This window comes from Hirundo rustica, chromosome 1, assembly GCF_015227805.2.
Source record: "Hirundo rustica isolate bHirRus1 chromosome 1, bHirRus1.pri.v3, whole genome shotgun sequence".
NCBI lineage: Eukaryota > Metazoa > Chordata > Aves > Passeriformes > Hirundinidae > Hirundo > Hirundo rustica.
In genome coordinates, this window is record NC_053450.1 from 27,418,472 (window position 1) to 27,439,295 (window position 20,824).

The 20,824-nt window shown below is 43.0% G+C and overlaps 2 protein-coding genes across 2 annotated transcripts; one reads left to right on the forward strand and one right to left on the reverse strand.

The window, feature by feature from the left end:
- The first annotated feature begins 633 nt into the window (after window positions 1-633).
- RBIS (ribosomal biogenesis factor) lies at window positions 634-5,968 on the forward strand. The gene is made up of 3 exons (XM_040070037.2): window positions 634-765; window positions 4,209-4,325; window positions 5,800-5,968. The coding sequence occupies exons 1-3, from the start codon at window positions 646-648 to the stop codon at window positions 5,866-5,868; spliced, it is 306 nt and encodes a 101-aa protein (XP_039925971.1). The 5' UTR covers window positions 634-645; the 3' UTR covers window positions 5,869-5,968.
- On the reverse strand, window positions 5,926-20,731 carry E2F5 (E2F transcription factor 5). The gene is made up of 9 exons (XM_058421761.1): window positions 20,567-20,731; window positions 14,468-14,577; window positions 13,619-13,782; window positions 12,380-12,421; window positions 10,506-10,570; window positions 9,324-9,591; window positions 8,442-8,642; window positions 7,970-8,014; window positions 5,926-6,661 (listed from the first exon to the last, which is right to left on the reverse strand). The coding sequence occupies exons 1-9, from the start codon at window positions 20,690-20,692 to the stop codon at window positions 6,552-6,554; spliced, it is 1,131 nt and encodes a 376-aa protein (XP_058277744.1). The 5' UTR covers window positions 20,693-20,731; the 3' UTR covers window positions 5,926-6,551.
- Window positions 20,732-20,824: the final 93 nt, after the last annotated feature.

The window sequence follows — 20,824 nt, forward strand, 5'->3', positions numbered from 1 at the left end:
GCTACTACAGAGGGAAGGTGGCTCCGCCAGCCCCCGCCCCGCCAGAGCACGAGTTGTGCGGCAGGGAAAGACGGCAGTGTCCATTCCTGGGCTCACTCCCGAAAGTAAAGCCAAAGTGCGCACCGCTACATCCCCTGCCGTTTTTCTCCCAGGGTGTAAACCCAATTCCCTTTGGAATAGGCCACAGGAAGATTTCACGCTTTCCCAAGCGGGGCCGTTGAGGCAGGAGGGTGTCCCACAACCCACTGGGAATTTATTCAAGAGCCGCGTGTGCCGGGGGCTGCCCGTGGGCAGGTGCTTGTGGCAACGCGGAGCTTTGGACTCATCGCTAGGGCTGCGGGCGCTCGCCAAGGAGCTCTCAGACTTCCCGTCCTGCAAAAGCTGGCTGCGAAGGCGCGGGAGAGGCGAGCAGGGCCAGGACCGGACTGGGAAGCGACAAGGGACAGGGACAAGCACAGGGACAGGGACAAGCACAGGGACAGGCACAGCGCCGCTCCCCGATGCGACTCCACAGCGCTCGCCCGAGGCGGCTCGCGCCCCCTGGCGGCCCCGCGCCGCGCCCGCCCCGTGACAGCGCTGCGGGCCATTGGCTCCTACGTCACGGCCCCGTGTGACGTCACCCGCCCGCGCGCCGCAGTCGCCGCCATGGGCAAGAGCCGCGGCGGGGCCGCCAAGACCGGCAGCGTGTTCCGCATCGCCCGCAGCGGCGTCCTCAGGGCCAAGGCCAAGGGCAAGGCGCGGCCCGTCACCTCCGGGCTGAAGCAGGTGAGTGCCGCGGCGGGAGGAGGCGCTGGCCGGGCTGCGGCAGCGCCCCACCGCGGGGGGTGCCCCGGCGCTGCTGCGGCGCCCGCGGGAGGCCTCGGCCCGGCGGGGTTTCCTCCCCTTCGACCTCGCAGCGCGGTGGAGCAAGCGCTCGGAACTGGTGAAATCGAGCTGTTGTAGGGGCAGTGTGCGTCCCGGCACGAAAGGGCAAAGTACGAAAATAAGGTTTGTATGCGGATGTATCATCTGCAGAAAAAGATAAGCAAAAGAAGTTAATTTGACTAATCTGCAGGCATATGCCACAGAAGGCATCCGGCTGTGCTTGAGGGGTGTCGTTTGGGAAGTGTCTGATAGTATCTCACCTTTTCCTCGGGAATATGGTGCTAAAGGGCCCGTCAGCAGTAGAGCGAGTTCGCGTTCACTGAACTGCATTCACAGTGTCGCTGAGGGTAATTCAGGGTACAGTTTAACAAAATGCCTTGATCCAAACCACCGGGCATAGTACAGCTAATAAGGGGAAGTCCTGCTCCTTTCTATCACGTTCCTGGTCCCAGAAAGGGATCCCTTTGCCAGGCTCTGGGCTATATTCCCACAGCTCTCCTTGATGCCGGCTCAGGAACTCTTTACTCACTAGGTGACTCAACTTGCTAAATCAGCAGCAAAAGCCATTAAAAATACATTTTGCATTTTTATGTGCTGGGTTGGTGAGTTGAACAAACTATTATGAATGAATGCAGAGAGAAGCGTTTTGGTGGGGAAGAAACAGAAAGGATGGAGCCTTTTCTGATCCAGTAGCTGTTAAATTGCCTCAGCTGTCAAGTAAAACTAACAGTGAGGTGCAGTGAACAGACCTAGGAGTGTGCACTGCTGGATGTTTTGCTCTTAATTCTTTTCTGCACCTTACATGGGCTGTGATGCTCTGTAGATGCTTCTGTGAGGCAATTTAACATATTAAACAATGGGAAAACAAAGAAGCAAAAATAATATTGTTATTTTCATGTCTGTAGAAGAGCACAGGCCAGAGGAGGGAGAGAGTGGGTCATGGAGCAGGGACCTGTGCAGGGGAAGAGGGATAAGGGTGATCTAAGCCAGAGTTTTCCTATTGTGAGCAGTGAGTCATTGGTATCTTCTCAAACCCTGCCTGAGGTGTGTGTTCTGCAAGCGTTCAGCTCTCCCTCTAGAAAAGCATCTCTTAATAAAAATAATAAAAGCAGATAGTGTTGGTTTTGGTTGGTTGGTGGTGGTTTTTCCATTTGATGCACTTGCAGTCTGCTGGACAAATATAAGTGGCTCTTAAAAAAAATAAAGGCTGTTTCAGCTTTTCTTTGCAAGCCAAAGCCACTTGACTAGTGAATCTGGTGGATAGACAGGAATGTAACAAACTTTACAGAAAACAATTTCATGTTGCTGGCGTCGCATCTCCTCTTAGTCTAGACTGTTCTGTATAATAAAGGGAGAAACAGGTTTAAAATAACATTCATGAAAAGTCAGTAGCTTATTAGGAGTAAAATTTTATTCTCTGTGTTTGAAGCTGTATTCTTTAATGCATAAAGCCTTTAGGCTTAATGTGATTTACTTATCATTAAGCAGTATAGGAAGATGCTCAGAAAAATCCCCCGCTAAAGTACATTTATTCATTAATAGCAAAAAGCCCACTGTAACTGTTCAGACAACTTTTGATGTAGATACCCATGCTAGCTATAGAGCCTCTTTCTGTGGAGTCCAGTCTGAGTACCTGAGGATATCACGTATTAAAACTGACTGGATCCTTCTAAAACGCCTGTGAAGCTGCAAGATGGTGTCAAGCCCTGACTGGACACATGGTCTTTGTACATCATGTTACCAGCAGTCCATCCATTCTGATTGGAGCTGGGAGCTGTGGCTGTATTTCTCTAGTCACTGTCCCAGTTAAAGTGTTCATCTGAGTAGGCCTCATTATCAGCCTCATTGCCACTGCTTTTTTAATACTGGTTTTCATGATCAGTCAGAATGGAATTATTGTTACTGTATATGTGCTCTGAAATGATGGAAGCTTTCAAAGCAAAATGAATACTTGTAACCATTCACAGTTTGCTTCTGCCTGCTTAATTGCTCAGAGGTGAGTTACAGGTGCAGCCTTTTAAACAGCAGCAGCTGCCCTGAAATTTGGAAATTTGAGGTTGCCTGAAGACCTATGAGCGTGCTTCTGGAATGTTTGTGATGTAATAGGTCATTACCTTGCTATGATCCTGTTCCAGACTTTGGAAGCAGCAGGTGCTAGAGCTGAGATCAGCTGAATCTTTGCTGCAGTGGAGTTTATACTCTCTTGCATCCACCCTGCTTCTCTACCACAGACAGTTGTCCTCAGAGTGCAACATACGTCCATATTCTAGTGCTTCCTCTTTGAAAGCAAAATCTTTGGTGAAATAACTTAGAAAGGCAGACTTGGGCTAAAAGAGAGGCTGAGGTGCTCACAGATACACATTGCACTCTGCTACAGCTGCAGAGTTTCTTTAAACACTGTGGCAATAAGTGGTAGACGTTGTTGACCAGACCTGTAGTAAAAACAATTAGGATGGAAGGTGTGATGATGAAAGATAAGCTACTGGAATAAATTCAAAATAATAAAATCATTTACAATTTGTATTTGATTTGAGGGGCTACAGGCATGGCTTCTCTAAAAAGCTGCCAGAAGCTTCCCTCTTGTCTGAAAGGGACAATGCCAGCTGCCTTCAGGATGGATATGCTGCTGGCCAAGGCAGAGCCCATCAGGTAGTGGCAGTGCCTTTGGGATGATGTAGCCAAGAAGCACACAGCCAGCAGCAGTCAGAACAGAGAAGTGAGAATTTTTGAAAGAAACAGGCATGCAGACACCAAGGTCGGTGAAGGAGGGGAAGGAAGTGCTCCAGGTGTCCGAGCTGAGATTCCTCTGCAGCCTTTGGTTGACAACAAATGAAATTAATTTTCCCCAAGTTGAGTCTGTTCTGCCCATGATGGCAACTGGAGGATGATCTCTCCCTGCTCTTATCTCTACCCATAAGCCTTTCATTATATTTCCTGTCCCCTGTCCATCTGAAGAAGGCAGCGATGGAGTAGCTTTGGTGGGCACCTGGCATCCAGCCAGGGTCAGTCCACCAGAGAGATGAAGGAAGGAACCCTTCCTGGGATTTCACTCCAGCTAAGAGGAGATGAGGATGGTGTAGCAGGGCCTGTGAAGCCTGACTTTTGTTTCCTCTGGATCACTTTTGTTTTTTCTGGATCACTGTAGGCTCCTATTCCAATAGAGCAAATTTAACTCTTAATTTTGAATTTATTAGTACACAGCTAGGTGACCTAGTAAAATAACAGATAAAAGATACTGAAAAGCATGTAATACTGGCTGCATAATAATTGCACAAAAATGGGGCAATTTCACATCAGAGCAATTTTTGTTAAAAATACCAATGTGTGTATTTTTTCTCTCCCAGATAAACATTAAAAATGCTGAAAAAGTTAACACAATAAATAAAGCATTTGCTGAAGTTCAGAAAGAAATCCGGCAGCTATCAAAAAGTACTACAGCAGAACCTCAGAAGACTCAGCAGGTAATTTCCCTCTGTAAAAATCTGAGAATGAAAAGAATGTCTGTGTTTAAAGCACTATAACGTGTCTCTAAGAGTGCAGGCAATTAACTCAGTTGGTCAGAGCGTGGTGCTGGTAACACTGAGGTGCTGGGTTCAGCCCCCTAAGGGCTGTTTACTTAAGAGTTAAACTTTGTGGGTCCCTTCCACCTCAGAAGATTCTGTAAATTCATGCGGTTGCTTTAAAGCTAGAATCCCAATTTTATGAATTCAATTTGTGTGGTAATGCTGAAACCTGGTTAGCATGTTCAAATTCTATGTAACTACTAAAGTACAGAGAGAAGAGGGTGGGCAGCCATGCTGAAGCTTGCTTCAAAAGCATATTTTTAAATTATGCTCTAGCTGATTTCTAATTGGTTGGTTGCTTTTTTTTACGTTAGTCACAGCTCTATCACTTTGATTTGAAACTTGTATCTCCGCAGAACAGAGAGGATGAATCTGGCTGTTCCCTACCTGAAGCACCTGACAGTGCTTTGAAACAAACAGTTCTCTTTGTTCCCAATTCATAAGCCTTCATATTACCTCATCAGAAGGACCAACACCTGAAACAGCTTTCTGTAGTAGTTTTGCCTGCAGCACTTAGGGTTCAAGACATGTTTCTCTTGCCTTTATCTATTTTTTTCATACAGGCCTACTTGCAGTCTTGCACAAGAATTGATTCATAAAGTTTAATTCCTGACAAGTTCCTCCATATAAACTCTTTCTGCTGACTGATGGCTCTAGGCAAGTTTCAGGGAGAGAGGGCTGTGCTTCAGGATGAGATGCCCATAAATCCATCCCATCCTGACTGTTGGGGGAAGGTGGAGTTTGGAGAAGTGGACATGAGCTCTCAGTGTGCCTGAGGTGACCAAGTTTCTGTACAGCTGGGAGCAGCTAAACAAGTGTCAAATACCTTAAAGAGAGGCTGAGGGAAAAATGAAATGTAAGTGACAGTGATGCCAGCACAGGATGAAGCCAGGCCAGGATTTCAAGGCAGTTGGAGCCAGTGGTCCTGTTCCTGCTGGCTTGTTATTTATTCCTCCAAGAATTCAGACTGTACTACTGCTCTTGTGCTAGTAGGGCTCTACATGACTGCTGAATTTAATCACTCAGGCTGTATTAACAGTATTTTCTCCAAAGTTGCAAAAGTGTTGTTGAGAATAGCTGCAAACTAAAAGCTGAGCCTGTCTCAGTTGGGCTGTGTGTGTTATGTTACTGGTATGATGCTCCCAAAACATTTTCTGCTTATGTCTCAAATTCAGTGTATCCTGCAATCCCCCCAAATTATTGAAGTATGACTGCAAAATTAGCCTGAATTAAATATATAAAAGACAAACTAATCTTCTACAATGGGTATTTATCCGTCTGTTTTTTTTTTTTTTGTTTTTTTTTTTCTCAAGCAGAATAAAAAGATTGTTTTCTGCTTTAAACTGAAACTGTTTTGTTTTTTTTTCCCCAGGTTTCCACAAATCTGGAAGAGGAACCAGCAAATGTTGATGCTGCCACAAGCCTATTATCTCAGTTGTAATGCAAAATGGACAAATGAAGGAGCTGCAAGAAATGAAAAACCATAAATACTGATGGCTTTGTTTGCACAATTTTATTAAAAAAATCTTGTTAATATACAAGTATTGGCACACTTTAATACAAACTACAAACAGACCTTTCCTATCATCTAGGAAAGCGGAATGTCAGAAGTCAGTGTGAGAAACTTAAAGTGCTAAAACAGAAGGCACTTCACAAAATTGGTTCACTGAAACAATTTACATAACTCAAGTTGATACCCTTCACTTTTCAACTTGGCAGTGAAAGCTTCGAAATTGTTTGAAAAGTCAAAAAAGAATATAGAAAGCTTCTTGGCAGTAAAGCTTCAAAGAAAATGCTGTTAACTGTGAGCAAGAAGCCTCATCACTTTTTAAAAAATGGTCAAAAGGCTACAAAGTATTTTCACTTTTCTTACTAAAGAAAGCTCCAAACAATTGGCTTAGACAGAAAAACACTTAGGTGGAAAAGTGCCAGAATTTTTGATAAGAGCCCTTTTTTCCTTGTTCTTGAATTTGTTTTGTGAAGTAGTTAAAGGAAGCAAAAGGAAATATACTCCCAGAGTCAGTGAACTAAGAAGTTATACATTCATTATTCAAATACTTAGGTTATGAAGAAGTCTAGAATGTTACAGTTAGAGGTAGATAAGTAGTCTGGTTGACACAATATCTAATAATTTAGTATCTGCACATCAAAGAGATCACAGACTCCTTCATTATCATCCAGGTTAAAGTTGTAGTCATCTCCGGGAGTAGGAGAGAGTCGTAAGAGAGGAAAAACTGTAAGGCAGGAATAGTTTAGTTTAAATTAAAACACTTCTGGAAAATCAGCCCTATCATAATTCAGTATGTTTGTCATCAGAGTTAGTCTTAATAATTAAAATAGTCTTGATAATCTGACATGCTCACTGGGATACATACTGTGAAAACCTGTACTGCATTCAAACTAAGGCAGTAAGTGATGTATTTACCTTTTTTTTTTGCATGGTATTTTAAGTCAGTTTGCTGAAGTGGAATAATAGCTGTGGGATATGGGTTTAATTTCTTCCTCTGTAGCAAAGGAGTTCCTGAGCAGCTTTTGAAAACTTCAACCAGAAAGCCATAATTTATATTTATATTCCTTTGTATTGTCACAATATTGCATGTATCAGCCTTCAAATAAGTAAGGAACTTAGCATTATTTCTGGTTTTATGGAAGGGAAATGGAGGCTGGCAGTTTGTCTGTACACTGCATTTCAAGCACAGACTGGAAGCTGTCTTTGTGGGGGAATGCGAGAGGAGGAGCCTCACTCAGCCGTCATTGCACTGTAGGAACTCTTAACACAGCATACATGAGCTGGGCATGCCCTCTAGAAGTGGAGGCTCTTTCCATGTTAACCACATATTGGCACATTCACGGAATCCCATCTTGCCCCTTGGGTCTTTTAATCACATCTCTTTCTGGATGAGCCCTGAGGTGGTCTGCTCAAGGGGCAGATATTATTACAGGCCTTACAGAACACAGGGCAAAAGGAACCAAGGGAGTTGAGTTCACCTCCTTGCCTGGCACCTCAGTGGGAGAGGCAGAGAGGTAGGGAGCACATGCATTCTGTGGTAGCTGTGGTTTGGTGCTGCACTCATATGCCAAAGATGGGCAAGAAGAGAAATGGGTGACATTTGTTCTGTTAGTGTACCGCAGCTGGACATGTATCAGTCTGCATCCAGAACTATGTTCTGGAATACTTACTCAGAGCACCTGCACAAAGCTTTAGGCAGAACAGAATTAAACCTTTTTTTTTTTTTTTTTTTTTAAGGCAGCACACTAGTCATCAGCTTGTTCTTTCTTTGTCCCTAAATTAAGTAGCGATGAGTTATTCATGCATATTAAGTGCTTGTTGGATTAATGTTTTCATATTTTGACTGTTAAATAAAACTGTTGCAGGGAATAGAAAGGGGGGCAAAGACAAGAGTGGCAGAGGAGGCAACATGGGAAAGAAGCAGTTTCATACTGACTCTTGGCATCAGATTTAACAGACGCCTTCAAAGTGCTGTTCATACAAAAAACCATGGTGCTACTTATGATTATTAGAAAAGATGCTAAATACTTACCATCAGAAGACATGAGTTCATCAATAATATCGCCACTGATATTTCCTGTGAAAGACAGGAGCACATGCTTTATGTATGTGGGGTTTTTAATATGGTTATAGCAGTCAACACATTATTTGCATTAAAACACTGAATTGACAAGTACACTATATAGGCTCGTTGCAGTATAGGAGCTGCAGAGACAGTATGCCATGTACATGTAATATATCTTTGTATCCCTCAGTTTTCCCCCGCAATACATTTTTCCTACCTCTCTCTTAAAACCCAAGAGCCATATACAACATGAAGCTTATTTGGTGGCAAAGAAACTCATTAGCTCAAAATTAGTATGCTCCTCAGAGCTGGCTCAGTGGCCTCATTAGAAGATAGACAGAGACCTGTTTTTTCCTTTGTGTAACTCCTTGGTAATTTGGTCACAAAGAAGGGCTCGGGGAACCAGTGAAATATTTAAACAGGAACTACTGCTTCCTACCTGCAGGCTCCTCCATCTTGGCAATGTCAAATGAGTTTGGCTTGAGAATACAGTTGACATCCAGAGGCAGCAAGCTCTGGTAGTCACTGGAGCTGGCTGAGGCTTGGGCACTGTCTCCAGACAGGCTGGGGTACAGCTCTGGCTCCGCAAGGCTGGAGTAAGGGGCTGCGGGGGATGTGCTGTCCCTCTGGGCACTGCCATCTACATGGACAGGAAAGCGCATTAACAAGCGTGTTAGGGTGAGACTCAACACAGCACCTGCCCCCGGCTTTGTCCTTTCAGGAGAACATGGCCAGGGATCTGGGATCAGGTGAGAGGAGTCTTCCCCTTCCACAGTGACAGGCACAATTTCATTAACTGTCAATTAACTACAGGCTAATAAATGAAGGTAATCAGGACCCCTCAGGCACGCAGTTGAAACACAGCATTTTCTTAAATCTTTTCCTATTACCTATTAATTTATTATTACTATGAAAAAAATACCTGATATTCAGGCAGCCTCTTAGTGTGGCTATGAGGAAGAAGGTAAGCGACCTTGTCGTACAATAGCTGGAACTGGTGCCTGTATTACCAGTCTCATTAAAAGGTACACGTTCAAATCATATCCTCCGTCAAGAGGATATTGCTCCATAATGCATTCTGGAGAAGCACCTCAGAATAATTAACAGAATTACATCCAAAACCTGTTCAGTGTAAGATGGTAAGATATGAGGGAAGTATCTCTTTCACCAGACAGAAGAGGAAAAGATGTCTCTCTAACCTCCAGAGAGCTATTACTAAGCCCCTGGAGTAGTTTTTTAATGGACAGCTGCTACCCCATACTGCTACCTCCAGCTGCCTTCCTCCCCCACCCATCAGTGGTAGGAATACCCCTGGATCCACCTGATGGTGTGTCAGCAACTGCTGTTTGTGGCAACTCCTGTCCTTGGCTCGGCTCGTGTTGTTCTGGGGGATTTGGAGGAGCTGCAGCTGGTTTAAGTGGAGTGGCTGGAGCTGCAGGTTGAGATGGAGGCTGCGCAAGGTCATCGGGTGGAGGAACTGGAAACACCGTGGGCTTGGAGGAGCTCGATTCTTTATTTATGAGCAGCACATGGATAGGTCCTGAGCTACTTTTAAGATTGATCTGGTATTTCTTTTGTCCGTTCTGTCCCTGTAAAGATAGTGTATTATGAAAGTTACTGTTCCTTGAGAACTTGGAACTGTACAAGATAAAGAAGACTAAGATCAGCTGTTTTAGTCAACAAAAAGAAAAACCAAAATCCAACATCACAGTTGCTAACTTGAGTCCTGCAGAGAACCTTACCATTGCCTGAACTGATTTCAGCAGAGATGGACAAAGATAGTACCACTGATGAGCTTCATGGCTCTAGCCTTGGATGCTTTTACCGTCATTAGACTGTACTTAGCCTCACTAAAAATAGCTTGTGAAACTTCTCAGGTGAATTTCAGCCTTCTATAAGCACAGTGGCTATCATGCTTCATACAATGCTCTCTCCCAACTATGTAAACACTATTTAAAACCAAGCACTGCAACAACAACAACAAAAAGTTAAAGATGGACAGAAGTAAACAATTTGGCCTCCTACTGTATTCTTGCCAGTTTAATCCTTTTGGCTAAAGTGAGACTGCAGTCTGTTTCTCTATCCAGTCTAGTACCATTAGATGAAATCTAAATTACATCAAAATGAAATCTAAAAGGCTTTTTCATAAGAGAGCCATTTTAACAATATAACAGAGAAACTTAACACATAAAAGTCACTGAGTTCTCAAGAGAATTCATGACAACTATACAAGAATTCATGACAACTTTTTATTTTGAAAGCTGCAACATTTAAAGCAAGAGAAAAGAAACCCACTTGTGTATTTTGGTTTTAATAGAAGGCAGGGTTAACATTAGTTTTTCTAAGTGTACAAAACCCACTTTTTTTCTGTCTGGCCTCTCCCTTCTCAACTGAAACAATCCTAATCTTGTGCATGGATACAGATAAATCCTCTGCTCTAAAACAGCTCTTCTTTGCCACTATTGCTCTAGAACACTTAGGTAAACAAGAAACCAGTACATACCATTTCAGGTCTAGGTACTTCTAACTGTGTACCACAAGGTGCTTGAATTGCTAGAAGTGTATCTCCTGGTTAAACAGCAATTTTTAAGAAAGTGTTAAGTGTCTATGTCTTAAGTCTTGTCCACTCAAATGAGATCTGGAAATTCTCTAAGGCCACTTAAAGTACTGTATAATTTAGCATATATAAACTTGCAGTAGGACATGTGTAATCCCTGTAAGATCCAAGCATATTGCACAGTATAAATCACAGAATTTTAATACTTAGATCATCATTGCAAAAACCTTTTCTCACAACAGTACAGTATTTACCATGTTCTTTACCCATCTGTCTTCTAGTTGTTTATATAACATAAGGTGAAAATATTTAACTAGTTCCTTTTTTCAAAGAATCAAAGAATCATTTATGTTGGAAAAGACCTCCAAGATCATAGAGTCCGACCTCTGACTGATCACCACCTTGTCAACTAGACCATAGCACTAAGTGTTATGTCCAGTTGTTTCTTGAATACCTCCATGGATAGTGACTCCACCACTTTTCTGGGCAGCCTGATCCAATGCTTAACCACCCTTTCTTCAAGAGCTTTTTCCTGATGTCCAACCTGAAACTCGCCCGTGCAGCTTGAGGCCATGTCCTCTTGTCCTGTCACTGGTTTCCTGGGAGAAGAGAGTGACCCCCATCTGGCTACAGCCTCCTTTCAGGTACTTGTAGACAGTGATACTAACTTTGAACCTCCTTTTCTCCAGGCTAAACAACCTCAGCTCCCTCAGCCACTCCTCATATGACTTCAGCTAAACCAGCTCTCTGGTCTAGCTCACTTTATAACTTTGATAATGGTGGTACCACAGAGATTTAACAGAAGGAAGAAGAGGTACTAATGTCCATCTTCAGTGCCACCACTTCCAAGTATCTAAGCTCATGGCTTCCACAGCACATACAACTGGGATGTAACAGCTGTATGTCACACTCATCTGTGGCTTACTATGTGTATTAAAATGTGTTAGTTAAAAGCAGATGCACAGCACTGTCAGAATACCGCAGATCACTTGTCGACCTGCACATTGCTTCCTCTTTGTACATAACTAATTTGAATAACACTTTTCTTTCTCTGATTCCTAAGAAACACTTAGATGAAGTACTATGTGAGCACCGTGCCAGGTGCCTCCGTGTTTTGTAATGACTATCTCTTTTCAGTAACAGCTCATTTTTGTTAAATTCTGCAATAGTTTTCTAATAATGTGTTTTTATTAAAAAAAAAAAAAACAAAAAACCACCACCCAAAACCCAAAACTCTCTTCTGGCAAGGAAAAGATGGTTTTGAGCCTAGCTGGAGGCTGAACAACAATCTTCCCTGGGGTGCCCCAGGATCAGGAGATGATGTCAAGGGAAGTAACCTCTACCAGCACTTCCCGGCAATTTCTTCAAACCACTTGTCCAGGAATCCTTTAGATTTAGTAGCAATGCCCCATCACTGACCTTCCACTGGCTCCATTTATACAGCATCACAAGCTCTGTCTGGCCACAGTTGCCACCAGAAAATGATACAAAATTTGGATCTTCCTGGTTTTTTTTGGAGGGTTGGACCAACATGTCCTCTCTCTGGTTCCACTAATGGCCCGTGGCAAGCTGCTGAAAAGTATGAATACCAAAAAAGACATCCAAAACTAGGATTCCAGCTGAGCTTTCATTCTATACAATCTGTGACTACAACTAGAAAATGCCAGAACTTGGTAGCCATGAACATTATGAGACCTCTACCTAGTGCTGATCACTATTGAGTACTTCTCAATTCAAAATACTTGCAGAAAAAAAGCAGGTTAGTTAGCAAGTTATTTTTCAAGAAATCCCTCACTTGAGAAATACTAGCAGCAACTTACCATTGAAGCAGTTGCAGATATCTTCATGGGTGACATATGAAAATGTAACTTATGTCAAGGAACACTTTTCTTAAAACAATATAAAACTAGTATTTGCTGTCCTTCAGAAGTTTGTCCAAACTGAGCCTAAACTATAACATTATTATTGTCAGAGGTGTGATCAAGGCATTATTTTTGATTTTCAGAATGGCTCGTTGCAAATAACAAGAGTTCTGTGTTTTAAAGAAAATACCTGTATCAGTAAAGGAAATACAAAAAGAAAAACAGTTGTGTAGCTTGAATGAGAAGAGATTCTTCTAAAAAAGAAGAACATGTAAAATCTTGTTTTGAAGAATACCATTTATCTTGCTAATTTGACAATACAGAATTCAGGTATGTATCAGCATTTCCCAGAATCACACAAAAATACTGCTGGAGGGAACTTCAGAATTCATCTGCCATCCCATTCCTCTGCCTCAGGGTAGGATCAATCCACTGTTCAGATATTCGAGACAGATGTTTGTCTTTCCTCTTCTGCAAAACCTCCAATGACAGATACTCCACCACCTCCCTGGGGGATCAATTTCAGTGCTAGCCCTCCCAAAAGCTTGTCCTAACATTTAACTTCAATCTCCTTTTCTACAAAATCCATTTTAGAGAAACAGTTTCTGAACAGAAACTCCAGTAATTTTAAGTACCTATCAACAGTATTACAGATAAGAAGGGCACTTTCCTGCTCTCATTCTCAGGTGTCTGTTTTGCAAGACAGCTAAACACATGCTTACAAGCAATGCAGCTGGAACTCTCTGGTATTTATATACAGGATTTTTTTTTTCCAGTTTGAAACCCAACAAGCTTCAGGATTGTGTCAACTCCATTTATCTTTGGGTGATAGCTTAGTCTTTTCAAAAGAATGAAGCAACAAAAAAGACTCATGTAAAGCACTGGTAACAAAATATAAATTCAAGTTCTGGAAAGCAATATAAGTAATTTCAGGTAAGAAACTAGGATTATACCATTGGTTTAATAGTTAGAGCTGTACATATATATATGTTACATTATTTTCATGTTACTAGTCACAGTCATAGAAGTTAAAAAATCATGTAAATAAGATTTATATCTTCTTTTGTTGAAGCAAAACTTGAAAAAATACTTGCCTTACCTTGCTTCAGGGTAAAATGAGTTACATTATCCATTACCTACACTTTAACTGTTGCTTTAATTCTAGTTCCAAAATGCACACAATTAATTTAAAAGGATATTGGTGGTTTGTAGAATCATCCATGACGTTCTTGATACTTTGCTGAAGCCACAGTTTCTGCTGATCCAATTCTTTTTCTTTTAGCTCTAAATCTTCAATTTCAGCTTCCAGATACCTCAGCCTGTCTATGACTTCTTTTGTATTGCAGCCAGCACCTACTCCTCTTAAAAAGGTATAAAGGTTCATGAAATCATATATGAATATCTAAAGCAAACATCCAATGATAATTTCTTAAGACTATTTTCAATGTTTGAAAAATCTATTACTACTCAATATGAAGGAAATGAGCATTTAACCGCCCATTAGTGTTTTGACAGGAAAATGAAAATTCTTAATTTCACATCAAACTTAGAATTTCCCTCTGCAAAAATGTAACTTCTTTTGGCATGCAGGTGTGGGGGTTTTTTTGTTTGTTTGTTTTTTCTCCTGTTTGGCAGGGCCTATCTCCTTCCCCTGTAATTCTTATCTTGAGCTTTTACCTTCAGAGACCCAAGAGAAAATAGGCACAGACTGTGCAGGGCAGGTAGGTGGAGGCTGTGCGTCCTGACACCCATCCCAGATTCATTCAGGGTGAATTTTTCAACTCCAAGTGCTAGTTATAAAGTAGCACTACAAGTTTTTGAAGTTTCTCTTCTGTGTGCTTTAAACTTGATTTTATGTATCACAGACACAAGTTAAAGGGAAAACAAATATAATTAATTTGCTACTTTATTGGACTTCTACAACATACCATTGCTCATTGATTAGCACAATGTTAATTTTACAGCGTCATATATAGTTAGAAGTATAAAGAGGCAATTTTTGTTGCTCTTAGGCGTGTGAAAATTTGCAGAACTGACGTAACTTACTTCCACTGAATGCTGTTTTTTGACTTCTTCTCAATGAGATCAATGCCCTCCAGAACATTGGTGATATCATAGATTCTTCTCTTCTGCCTCACAGCAAGAGTATCAGCAGCCTGTGGAGAGAACAAGTATCATCAGCAACTTGCATGCCGAGGGAAAGACAGTTAATCCACTCCCTTGGAAAAATGCCATTAATGTAACTTTGATGGGAGAAGGTTCCACTCTTCAAGAGCCAGACACCATCATGAATTCTGAAGTTCAGCACCTGCAGGCAGCGCTACAAAGCACAGGGAGCAATCCTGGCTGAAGGCCAGCCGCCATCTCCCCACAGAGACAGAGAGGGGAGCTCCAGGGAGTTGCAGACTGTGGTCGGTATCTGGAGATAATTCAATTACGTGGAAGAGCTTGCCACGATCTTTCTGGAGGGCAAGAAAAGGTATGGAAGGCAGGCAGCAACACCCTGCAGTGGGGCAAGCCTCTGAATCCAAGGACATACTAAGTTTATAATTCCTTCCACTGACACTGGAGGTATTAGAGCTTTTGTTTGGATTCAGTGGTGCCAGGATACGAAACAACAGGGCTGTAATTTCACAAGGTGGCTGCAGGAGAGCTGCAGTATCTCAGGCCAGCGTTGTCCTCGCACAAATGCCCCTCGCAGGGCACAAGGGCTCACTTTCTGTCACACTGAGCACCAGCACCCTGGTACAGCTGCCAGAGCTGCTGCTGCTGACACACAGCCAGCTGTGCAGCACATCTGAGGGCTGACACACCTCGCCCCTCCGAGCAAGAGGCAAGCACTTTGTGCCTTACTTCTTTCTCTCCATGGTGACTTTTGTGTAACTGATGCAGAGTTAAGATAAAATAAGCAAATGGGCTAGTCATGCCTTCCACACCTGAAAAGCAGCTTAAGTTCAAAGAATATCCACTAAAAGAAGGAAAAGCAGAGAGAGAAGAGTCTGACTCTGTAGTTACTCGGGACACTTAAATACAATGATTACATTGGATTGTATATATTAAACAAATAGAAGAAAAATAAGGAGAAAGGTAGGCAAAGACTTCTGAGTTTGAACTAATGCATAAAGGCAAATAATTTCTACTACAGGAGCATAATGATTTATTTCAGTTTGGTCCAACAATATATTAAATGTATGCTTTTTGTAAGCAGCCTATATGAAAGATAGGTACAGCTTGAGACAACCATAACGTGGAAGGAAAACCAAATTTCTTTGCTTAATAGCACAGTTACCTTTTGCTACTGAAATAAAGTTGAAAGGATAAAAAGAAAGAACGGAGATTAAAAAAAATACTCTTATAGCTATGCTCTTTTCTCCTTGACAAAGATGAACCCACTAAACACTGCTTCCACTGACACTGTTAGTAGCATTTATCTTTTGTATGGTCTTCTATATGAGTCTTTTAAAATATTTTCTTAACTAACAAAACAAGATGCCTGCAAATACAAGTGCAGTTTAGTTCTCTCCAAGGAAACTGGCTCTTTAATCGCTTGTTTCAGTAGGTATGCACCTGCTATCTTAATCTGCTATTTTGCTGCATACATACTCACTGCTTCCAAGGACTGAAAAAACCTTAAAAATCTAGCAAGTGACAGAGTTCATACATTTGTACAATGCTGAATCAGCACCTCATACATCTCAGTCTTCAGTTATTCTACAAGCTGTTTATTCTGTGCAAGGAATACAGCATACACTTAGATGCTATTCAATTTTCTGCTTTTTTCCCACTGCTCCACATATTGATCTAGGACTTAGTCTACCACTCATGGCTTGAATGATGAAGAAGCTGCTCTGGAGACAGATTTCATTACCAATGCTTTACTAATCTTAATGTGTTTTCAAACTGTACTGGTAGCAAAAGATATCAATGTACATAAATTTGGAGCCATGAAACCAAAGCTTAAGATATATTTTTTTTTTTTTTAAAGAAGTCACTTTTTCTGAGTGTCTGATTTCAAAGTTGAAGTTATTGTTCCAGTCTAAATGCTATTGTATTTTGTATGCCCAAAGCACAGCTCCCATGAACACCAGCAGCAAATACACCACTACCAGCTCCAGATCCCCAAGACAGGGGCTCGTTTCATAGGAAAATGAACAACACAGTTACATATGTATTTGGCCTGACTAGCCCTGTATACAAGTCAATCACTGCTATGAAGTTCAACTACTTACAACAAGAGTTCCAACACAAGCTGGGGCCAGTTCCCAAGATGAGAAGTTTAATGCAGACATTCATTAGCTTTCTGGTACAGACCTTGTAATCTAATTATCTTTTAAAAATTTCACAGATATTTTAAAAAGTGATCGAGAAGTTCCTCCCTGACACTAGCAGTTATCAGTGTGACACCTTCTGCCAGGTACATAGATCGCAAATTAAGTTCAGTCCTCCACATAAACTATTCACTAATAATCTGAATATTAAAAGAGCTTCCTGAGATAAATCTGTTGTAAAAAACACTGTCAAAACTCATTGCTCCTCAGCCTTCATCAAGAAAGGGACACCTGCAACAATGGCCCTGCTAACATGGTGGACGTAGCTTCCACATTCAGAATTCTTTCATAAAATCTTTCTAATGTTAAGCTGCAGAACTCTATCGTTATTCTTCCCAATATCTCCTCATACTTTAAGTATGTATTCAAGCCAAGCACCCATGAGTGTCTCATAGACAGGTTCAGAGCTGGAATAAAGTACCTAAGCACAGAGCTATGGTTCTGTGTACATTCTGATTGAACAGCTCCTGGAATACAGAAAACACACTGTTCAGCACAGGTTCAGCTGCAGGCAGGCACACGTGCCTAGAAATAAGAAAGAAAGGCCAGGAAAAGGGCAACTGAGAGTTTGTAGCTCCACCCCACAATTTGTTTGCTCCCTGGGAGCTGACAGAAGGCAGCAAAAATCATCAGCTGTAAATGTGCTTCCTTAGCCCTAGAGAGTCGAGGAACTCGATGGCAGAGTCATTACAGAGAACCTTAACAAAGCACAAGGGCCAGCATTGCCTGCTTGCTCTCTCCATGTGTCAAAGGAAAGAGGTCCTGCATCTTCTGAACTCTGCCTGTACCACATGACAACATTTTCTCCCCAAGAGAGCTGTCAACAGTTTGGTGAGAGTTTTAAATTGAATGGTGCTCTTGTCAAATTGTATGTAAAAGTACTGAATTGCAACATAACACTAAGGTAATGTAAAATCTGACAGGCTCTTGCTTCTTCTGTGGAGTACAGCAAGGGTAAGGCAATTATTTGCCCCTGACCACTACACTTCTAAAACACGTAGATTTTAGAATATCTCATGTTTTGCACTGATGATCAGAAACACTACTTAACCATCTTTCGAGCAGGGATAGTATTTTGCTAGAAACAAAGGCCGCTTAGGAAATTAGGGCAGAAGTATTTAATGTACACTACAAACAGCACCCATTCAGGTGGTTTATCCCTTATTCACTCATCTTGCTCTTTTTCTCTCTTCCCTGCAATTCATGAGTTGCTGCAGATAGAAATTGAGTTTTCTTTCCCTTCTATATTATCCCTTAGTGTTTTAAACTTAATTCCATAATTATATTTCTTTATACAGGACTATTCTGTGACAAGAGTGCCATTATTTTAGAACAGCTGTTTGATTTTAAAGTAAATTCAAAATTCAAATTTCAAGTAAAGAAAATTCTCACTTCCACAATTTCTCAGATGTTACCAGAGAAGTGTCCAGTACTAAAACATTTTCAGAGTTTCCTCTTACATCCTGCTAAACTATATTTACAGAGGTATTGAAGATCACCAGAAAATGTCTCATAGAACAGATTTTCCTACTCAATTGCTAAATCACAAAGCTGGAAGTCCACCTGTTTTCAAATTTTATTTTCTTTCTAGTGCTGGTTTTGCTACATACCTATCAGCAGCACAACCTGAGACAGTCAATACTAGCCAGCAGGGAGACACTTAAAGGTGCTCACTGCACGAATCATTTCTTGGAATGCTCTCCTCCATTTCCAGACTGTCCTGTTACTGAGTTTGCTGAGCACACTGACATAACACAAACTGCTCTTCATTTTTTCTTTAGATATATGGCTTATTTAGGAGAAAACCAGTTACAGAAATGTATGTTCTGACTCACTGCTTATGAAAATACCCAAAATTTATGCACTGCAGTTAGTATTTACTTTCAACAAACTATAACCTGTAATTCAGAAACCAGTCTCCAACAGGTCTTGAGCAGGAATTTCTGTGATTAGTTGCAAAGCCCACTTAACTTTTCTGTGGCTATCAACCCTTTCATTTCCTCTGAGTAGGCACCTTTCTCACTAAAGAGAAAAAGAAGCATTGTTCCATCCCACTACACAGCCCAACTTTATTGTTCAAGTCAGTGCTCTTTGGCACTTTTAGCCAAGCTTTTGGGCCTGACGTCTTACAAACTGAGCATGGTCTGCTTCTCTGATTGACCTGGAACATCTCTCAGGACATGACAGACAATAAAGGAAGCTGCACAACAATCTCAAAGATCTGGGTATTTTCATTCTGTTTTGCTAGATAAAGAGGCACCTAATACTAAGGAGCTCATCAGCATATCCAGACCACTGCATAACTAAATGAGAAATATAAAACCTACCAGGGTCCTTCCCTATTCACCCCAAAGTTTCATTAGCCACAGTAACATCACCAAAGTGCATCCACTCTGAAGAGAGATGCATGAAAGCTCCAAGAACACCATTCACACCTCCTGGGGCATATTAAGACTAATCAAAAAATAGGTCAGTTTTCCAGAAAGGGCTTTAAGCAGAGCACCAAGCCAGCCTCTTGCTGCACTTTGCTGAACACCTCAGCTGTTCAGTGACAACCTTCAGCAGTTAGGTTAACACACCTCTGCCTCAATGCACTGCACACCTGACAGTCCAGAGGGCCCAAGCTCATGGCCAGAGCGGCAGCAGGCTCCAGGGAACTGGCAGGACACAATGCCAAGGATCCTTCCTGCAATACAGTGATCTCCTGCCATGAGGAGCTTGCCAAGGTGGGCTGGTCCCAGGGGATCACTGGAGATGCTCCAGCTGCTGCAGCCCAATGCCCTCACGCCTTGGAGGCAGCGGGCTGGCTGCAGAGCTGGGTGACAATAATTAAGTCACTCATACTCCAATTCAGCTTCCTTCATTCACACATAACAGAACATATAAAGTGGCAATGGCCTGTTTTTCAACATCATTCTCTCTTGCTAAAAGGAGGGGAATAGGCAAGAAACAGGTTTAAACAGCAGCCCACACGCTGTGTCAGTGCAGGGAGCAACACAAGACAGTAAAAAAAAAAAAAAAAAAATCACAGAATTGTTAGGACAGGAAGGGATTTCTGGAGATCATTTAGACCAACTCCCACCAAGGCACAGTCTCCTGGAGCAGGTGCACAGGAACTCATTCAGGTAGGTTTTGAATGCCTCCAGAAAGGGAGACTCCATGACCTCCCTGGGGAGCCTGTTCCAGTGCTCTGCCACCCTTAACGTAGAGAAGTTCTTCCTCATGTTGAGGTGAAACTTCTTGTGCTTTAGTTGCTCCTTAGTGGCCATTGCTCCTCGTCCTATCACTGAGCACCACCAAATAGTCTGGCACCATCCTCTTGGCAGGCACCTGTAAGATATATATGCACTTCTGAGACCTGCTCTCAGTGTTTTCCTTTCCAGAATAAACAGGCCCAGCTCCCGCAGTCTCTCCTCCTAAGAGATGCTGCAGACTCTGCTCCAACTTGGTAGCCCTCCGCTGGACCCTCTCCAGTAGCTGCTTGTCTTCCTTCTACCGAGGAGCCCAGAACAGCGCATACTAAATAAGACCACTCTCAATAAGTTAAAGTTCACGTACGGTACCCCTTACACCCCTTTATAAAAAGCCGAAACGCGTATTGCAGCCCACCGCGGCGGCTGTCACCCATCGCCGGGCACCCGCAGCCCGTCAGCGGCCGGGGGAGCTCCCGCCACGCCGGGCGGTAGGGACGGAAGGCAGGAAGGAGCGGGCGGCCCTGCCCGGCCCCCGCGCTGCGCTGCCCCGGCTGCGGCGCGCCGGGCCCCGCGCCCGGCCGAACCCGGCGGTGCCGCCGGCCGCCCCGCCCCCGCCCTCGCACCGCTTTGAGGTCCAGCACGCCGTCCTTGGCCTCCTGCAGCAGCGACACGAACTTGGTGGTCAGCAGCCCCAGGCTCTTCTCGTGGCGGCTGCTGCCGCCGCCCGCCGCCTCGGCCGCCGCGGCCATGCCGCCGGCGGGGCCACGTGTCGCGACCGCCGCAACGGCCCGAGCGGGAGCGCGGCCCCCGGCCCAGCGCGGCGCGGAGGGGCGGCCCGCAGGAAGTGACGCCGCCGCCGTTGCCTGGACACCGGCGCGGTC